Below are 7,528 nucleotides of genomic sequence, written 5' to 3'. Positions count from 1 at the left end.
CAGCCTTCTGGTTAGCAGTCAAGTGCCTTAGGCACTATGCTACCAGAGCTCCCAAGTTACTATTAGTTCTTTTTTTTTTTTTTTTTTTCCTTCAATTTTCAACCATGTTGCAACTCTAGCCTTTTCACAGGTGTTTAGTGGTAACTTTTATTTGTTACAACAGATCATGTTTTGGTGGCAGTAACATGTTAATAACCATTTATTTTGGAAATGCATTTGTGCAATTTACTTAATTGAATTTGGAAATATTTATGTCTCCTCTCACAGGTTATTAGTGAATTTGAAGCCTCCCCTGACTCATTTTCCTACCGAATTCCTAACCTGAGTCGGAATCGTCAGTACAGCGTCTGGGTGGTGGCCGTGACTTCAGCCGGGAGAGGCAACAGCAGTGAAATCATCACAGTGGAGCCGTTAGCTAAAGGTGTGCTACCATAAAAAAGACCCTCATTTCCTACTGTAAATTGACTATTTTTTATTTAACATCAAATGTTACCACATTTCAGCCCTAAAATAGAGTTGCTACTAACCAGCACTATGTTTCTGTGCTGATTCCCTTTTAAGTGAACACAAGCATTAACAGTGAATGGTTTTGCAACTGAAGGTGCAAAAATTAGGAAAAGGAGACTCCCTCTCACCCCTTTGGATAGGTGAACATCACTACATAGCAGCCTCTCAAGAAAGTTCTATTTTCATCAAAGGCACATATCATACATGTTAAAAAGAAATGTATATATTTTGGTCTGTGGAATTGAGAATGTTACACATATAAGAAAATCATTGACTATTCTTCTACCCATATAATATTGTAAACAAAGACCTTAAAGTAATAGTGGGAATATGGAGACACTAAAAAAACACAAGTTCCTGAAAGTGAATATACCACTTTCACATTTAGATGTTAGAATGACCCTAGACGCCTACATAGGCATGGAATATTGTATTCTACTTCTAGTAATTGCTGCCATTCAATGTTTCCAAAATTAGTACTCTTTGGGAGTCAAATTTCTTGTATCACAATTCCAGGCTAGCAGGAGATGCCTCTGATTTTGGAGTGCAGAGTATTGGCACTTTATTACAAATATGACTTCCAGGATCAGAAAGAGTAAAGAAATATTCCAAGATGACAAATTTACTTCCAAGAGGTCTTAACATGTTTTAACATGTGTATTAATGTGCTGGCTAAGAAATAGGTGGCATAAAATAATGAACGAGAAGCAGGAGACCTGTCAGGAGGCCAAAAGCAGTCATCGAGCATGACTTGGTCTAACATGGTAGCAGTGAGGAGTGAAAAAGTGGATGTGTCTAAGCTAGATCTTGGATGTAAGACTGATAGAATTTGAGGGTAGATGGGATATGGAGGTGGGTGGAGAGGGAGATAAAAAGAATGAGCCCAGAATTCTAGTATGAGTCATTATAGGTAGAGTTGTCATGACTGTGGCAGAAGCAGATTTTGAAGAATGTGACAAGAAATCAAGAGGTGAAATTTGGATATGTTAAATCTGGGGTGACTGAAAGCTGTCAGCATAGAAATTTCTATATGTTTGGGATAAGTTCTGGCACTCAAGAGACATTAGCTGGAGGTAGGAAAGTGAGAGTCGTCAGCATTTAGGTGCCTCTGAAGCCCAGATGTGAATGAAGTCATCTGGGAGACAGGATGGACCTAACTGAGATGAAGGTACAGGATTGAGCTCTGGGTAATGTCACCTTGCACAGGTGAGAGAGGAGGAGGTGGTAGCCAAGCAAAATGTACAAGGCCAGAGAGGAAGGAGAAAAACTAAGAGGGTGTTATGTAATGAATTAAAAACAGATGCTTCAAAAAGAGGGCAGTGTGCTGGAACAGCAAGTGAAACAAGACTAAAAAGTGTCTTTTTGTTTGGGTACACAGAGGAGCTCGTTGACCTCTGTGAGAGTAGCTCTAGTGGGGAGGTACAGGCAGGAAGTGGACTGGGTGAATGAGATGTAAGGATGGAGATAGGAAACAAAAAATTCTTTAAACATACATCATTTAGAAGAAGTGTAGAGAAAGAGGAGCCAGAGGAAGGGTCAGGTCCAAGAAAAGGTTGTGATTTTATTATTTTTAAAAAATATGTCTGCTATCAAAGATGTTTGTATAGTAATGGGAAAATCCAATAGGGAGAGAGAGCAAGGAAGAGAGAGATCGATAATATAGGAGTAAGAGCAGATGATCACAGAAGTGAGGTTTAGAAGAGGTATTTAAATACTTGTGGGAAGGAAGAGGTGGCCCTCCTCCACTGAGGACAACAGAGAAGAAGGACAGGACAGATGCCAGTAGGTTTATAGATTTGGTGTAAGATTCCCAGCTGGTGTCTTCCATTTTCTCTGTCCAGTACTAGGCAATGTGGGAATTGTGAAGGGAAGATCAGAATTTGGAGGAGAGGAGGGAAAATAGGAAGTTATTATAGCAGAGCAATTGGGGAGGAGGGACATTTACTACAGAAGTAGTGAGACTGGCAGAGAATGCTGAGAGCCCATTTGAGGTTGAAGATTATACATATACCCATGGACACTGATGGGTACTCCAACTCATTAGCAACCCAAGTAGAACTACTACATTGGGTTTCCAAGGCTATAAATTTTTACTGAAGCATACTGCTACATCTTTTCCCCATGGAGAGGCTGATGGACTCAAACCACTGACCTTTTGATTAGCAGCTGAGTGCTTAACTATAGTCTCACCAGGGCAACTTCATATATTACAAATGCTCTGTTGCATGAATTTCTCTAGAAATATTCAGCTTCTCATGTTCGAATGGAGTCCACCCCATTTGGTCCATCCAGAGTTAAGATTGGTCTAGAGGAGTTTTCTAGATAAGAATTGACCTAAGGAACACATCAGGAATGAGGAAGCCATTCAGTCTAGCACATATGATCCAGAAGCCCCAGACACTGACCAGCCATTAAAGTGAAAAAGTGCAACCTAAAGGGATAGGAATACTGACAGGTAGGAAAGATTGTTGCCAGTTATTTTGTATCATTTGGAGACCAAGACAGGATGGCAGCAGTGTAAATCTGTTGCCAGGTAACAAATTCAAAATCCAGACATGGGTTCAAGAAGAAAACTTTTGTGGAGGAGTGACAGAATGGAAGCATGGTCTCTATACTAGAGGAACCCCATTTGGGGCAGTGTAATAGGCACAGACTATAGCCAAGAAGTACAGGCATGAGAATAGGGGTCCAGGTTGCAGGTGAGTGACAGGCTCCTGAGCCTAGCAAAGATCTAGTGAATCAACAGAGCCAATGTAGGAAATCTGCATTTTGACAAAGATTCCAGGTGATACTCTGGCCTCCTTTGGTTTAAGAGCTATAGGTCTGGTGCATTCTGTTGCTTAGTCTTGAAATATTTAACTACAGCCCTTTAAATTCCAACTACCTCAAATGGGGGTTAGTTCTACAAATGTATGCTGATCTTGATAGAATTAGCTATATTCAGCATTTTCCAAATTGTGTGTGGGAAATCATTCATAAGTCCTAGAATTAATTTAAGAGGTTATAGCCAGCATTTTAAAGAACTAAAATGAAATGGAATAGAATACAATGAGGTAGTCTAGACAAAAAAAAAAAAAATACACATTTTCAGTTACACATATGCACACACACCAATATCTGTGTGGCTTTGGATTTCAATGTAAAATATATATTTTACAGTGGGCTTCTGTTAACAAGTTTGAATATTCCTGACTTTAGATGAATTTCCTTAATCTATTTTTCTGTTCCTTAATCCTATTTTACTATTGAGAACATTTTCCGTCATATAAAAGGACAGTCTGAAAAGTTTGAAAGGAAAAATGCCCAAAATTACCGATGCCAGAAATATGACTGAACCAGAATCTTTATTGTTATCATGATGGAAAATCAGAAATGTTAATGTCAGATTAATGATAAAAAATAAGTACAGTCTGTAAGCTACCTCTGGAGGGCCACCCCTAAAGATGAAAGACCTCAGTTCTGACTTCAATCAATTGAGGTCACTCCAAATCACAGTCGATTTTTGCTTCAGTATTTATTGCACAAAGCAAGTCCAGCTTCTGAGCCTTCCAGCATCTCCCCTTTCTCTGTACTCCCACCCACAGGACTCAGAACAACAAAAAGAGGAGTTGGCTGGTAGACTTTAATGACCAAAAATCACGTTCTTGACCAGGATGGCTTTGTAATGAATTGACTCTGGGAACCCCACCTCTCCTACCATTCCAGAGCTTTTCTGGGGAACTTGATTCCTATCCCCCCTTGCCAATCTAAGCCCTCAATGCCAAAATTGTTCAGGATTCCCAATGCTGGTCCCACCTTTATGAGTCCAGGGTAAAATTTGGAACACCTTCTTGCTGTGATCCTTGTGTTTGTATATCTGCCCAGACTGAGCTTCTGAAGAGTGGGCACTGTTTCTTCTGTCTTTTGTCCCCAACTCCTATGACATTGCCTGGATCCCACCAAACCAAAACCCCTGCCATTTAATCTGTTCCAACTCAAAGCAACATTATAGGACAGGGTAGAACTGCCCCCATAAGATTTCCAAGCCTACCAATCTTTATGGAAGCAGACTGCCACATCTTTCTCCTACACAGTGGCTAGTGGTTCAAACTGCCAACCTTTGGGTTAGCAGCCAAACACTTTAATCACTGTGTGACTAGGGCTCCAGCCTAGAGTCCACTGGCTAAAATAAAAGAAGCCTCCAGCTCCTGTTCATGCCCCAGAAGTCAGTCAGGGTCCCACTGCTTAGCAAAGATTGGGCAGATCATTTTAGCTCTGGAAGATTTGTGTCTTGTGTCTCTATCAGCCTTTGTGACTCAGACAAGGAGGTAGCAGTAGGAACCTATCACTGCTCAGCCCCTCTAGTTTTCAAAAGTATTGTCCAGATTGTAGACTCCTTCTCATGCAAGTCCACCCTGGTCTTTTTCCAATATACTTCCTGGACCTTCTGGCTACTTTGGGATTGACCTTGTACCAGACACCCCAGGCATATCCTCCTGTCTGGACATCGGAATCATTGTTCCAAGCAAATAGTGGTTCTTCAAGAGATACAATACTGCAGATATTCATTCTCCCTAATGTTTGTGCTGAAGATCTAGCTGATGTAATAAAGAAGGAAAGTAGCACCAAATTGATAAATAGAAGTTGTTTCAGTTTTACTTTTTCCTATCTTTTTGGGCTTTATGTTTTGCGGTCTCTATTCTCTCAGATATTAAAAGTATATTTTAGTATGCAGTTTTGCTTTTGTGATAAATTGTTTAATAAAATGCCTTGGAAAATAATTGGGTTTATAGCAAACACAGCTTGTAGCTGTTTGGCTTATGAAGCCCCAAATATTCAATTTGGGCTTCTTGTGTTTAATCAATAGAGAAAAAACAAAAAAAGCTACAGTGAGGATTTTCAGCTATTTGTTTGTACATTCTTAAAATAAAAATCCCTTATATCCCTGATACCAAAGAACTGTCTTAGTGATTGAATGGTTGTAACATTAATGAATAATTTTGTAGTCGTCTTTTTTCATGTATTGCTCCAGCTGGGGAGGGTCATTTTGCCCTCTGCTATTGACAAGCCAGTGAATTAATTGGGCTTCCACTCTGTTTGGTTTGCAGCTCCTGCACGAATCCTGACCTTCAGTGGGACAGTGACGACTCCATGGATGAAAGATATTGCCTTGCCTTGTAAAGCTGTTGGGGACCCTTCCCCTGCAGTAAAATGGATGAAAGACAGGTAACCAGTAACCCAGTGTACTCTTTTAGTTAAACCCTAAGAGATTATATGGGACATCCTTGTGTTGGGTCTGGTGGTCTTCTTATTTGTGTTCATTAGCATTAGTGAACATTCCAGGAAATCTACCAACCCTTTTGACATACAGGGGGAAGGAGGAAAATCTCGACTTTAGCACTTAAAAGACTTGATCTATTATGTCAGCTCTCTATAAATTCAGAGGCTTTAATTCACAAGACAATGTTTACAAGGAAAACAATCTACCTAATTCAGTAATGTTTGTGGATGTTTGCTGTCTATTATCATATAATTTATTTGTATAACTGAGATGAATGTACCAAAAGTTATGGTGAGATTTTTTCACTAATCTCTTCTCCTTCCAAAATAATAGACCAACCATCCCTTAATAATATGTTATGAGAAATATCTAATTAGAAATGGAATGCATTAGGACTTTGCAAGTATGAAATCTTATCTTTCATATTCTATGGAATTATTAAAATATTAGCAGCCAGGACAAAAGAAAAGAAAGTAGAAAACTATACTTTTTTAAAAGAATTTTAACTCATTCAGCACAACTCAAATTAAGAAGAAATAGCTGCAAACATCTATTAACAATCCGAACAATCACAATATAGAATGTATAAAGTATGAATCTAGAAAAATTGGAAGTTGTCAAAAATGAAATGGAATGCATAGAGATCAATATCCTAGGCATTAGTGAGCTGAAATGGACTGCTATTGCTCATTTTGAAATGGATAAACATATGGGATTGTGCCAAGAATGACAAATTGAGGAGGAATAGTGTTGCATTCATCATCCAAAAGAGCATTTCAAGATCTATCCTGAAGTACAGTGCTGTCAGTGATAATGTTGCCTACAAAGAAAAAAAGTTAATACTACTATTATTCAAATTTATGCACCAACCACTAAAGCCAAAGAAGAAATTGAAGGTTTTACAAACTTGTGCAGTCTGAAATTGATCAAACATGCGAACAAAATGAATTGATACTTATTGGTGATTAGGAAGTGAGAGTTGCAAACAAAGAAGCATCTATAGTTGGAAAATTTGGCATTGGTGATATAAATGATGCTGGCGATTGCATGATAGAACTTTATAAGACCAATGACTTATTCATTGAAATACTTTTTTTCACCAACATAAACAGTGACTATACACTAACTTGGTCCTTATCAGATAGAACACACAGGAATCAGATTAACTACTACTGTGAAAGAGATGAGGGAGAAGCTAAATATCAATCTGTCAGAACAAAGCCAATGGCTGACTGTGGAACAGACCATCAATTGCACACGTGCAAGTTCAAGTTGAAGCTGAAGAAAATTAAAACAAGTCCACAAGAGACAAAATACCACCTTGAGTTTGTCCCACCCAAATTTAGAAACTATCTGAAGAACAGATTTGACACATTGAATACTAGTGATCAAAGAGCAGGCAAGTTGTAGGATGACATCAAGGACATCACACATGAAGAAAACAAAAGGTCATTAAAAAGACAAAGAAGACCAAAATGGATGTCACATGAGACTCTAAAACATGCTCTTGAACATGAGTATCTAAGTTAATGGAAGAAATGAAATAAAAGCTGAACACAAGGTAGCAAAGGTTGTTTAAGAGGGCAAAGTAAATATTATGAAATGTACAAAGACTTGGAGTTAGAAAATAAAAAAAAGAACACACTTGGCATTTCTCAAGCTGAAAAAACTGAAAAAAAGTTCAAGCCTAAGTTGCAATATTGAAGGACTCTGGTGGCGTACTGTCTAAGGCATTTGACTCTAACTAGAAGGCTGGTGGTT

The 7,528-nt window shown here is 38.6% G+C and overlaps 1 protein-coding gene across 1 annotated transcript in view; it reads left to right on the top strand.

Moving 5' to 3' along the window:
• The window catches only part of DSCAM (DS cell adhesion molecule), a 981,394-nt gene that overhangs the window by 885,145 nt on the left and 88,721 nt on the right, over nt 1–7,528 (top strand). Inside the window, exons 22-23 of the mRNA XM_042781616.1 lie at nt 268–421; nt 5,595–5,712. Of these exons, the coding sequence (XP_042637550.1) occupies nt 268–421; nt 5,595–5,712 (272 nt within the window). The remainder of the gene's footprint in view (nt 1–267; nt 422–5,594; nt 5,713–7,528) is intronic.

Source organism: Orycteropus afer, unplaced genomic scaffold (genome assembly GCF_000298275.1).
Source record: "Orycteropus afer afer isolate SDZICR_OR568_19922 unplaced genomic scaffold, OryAfe1.0 scaffold00137, whole genome shotgun sequence".
NCBI lineage: Eukaryota > Metazoa > Chordata > Mammalia > Tubulidentata > Orycteropodidae > Orycteropus > Orycteropus afer.
This window is presented reverse-complemented; position numbering and strand designations above follow the sequence as displayed.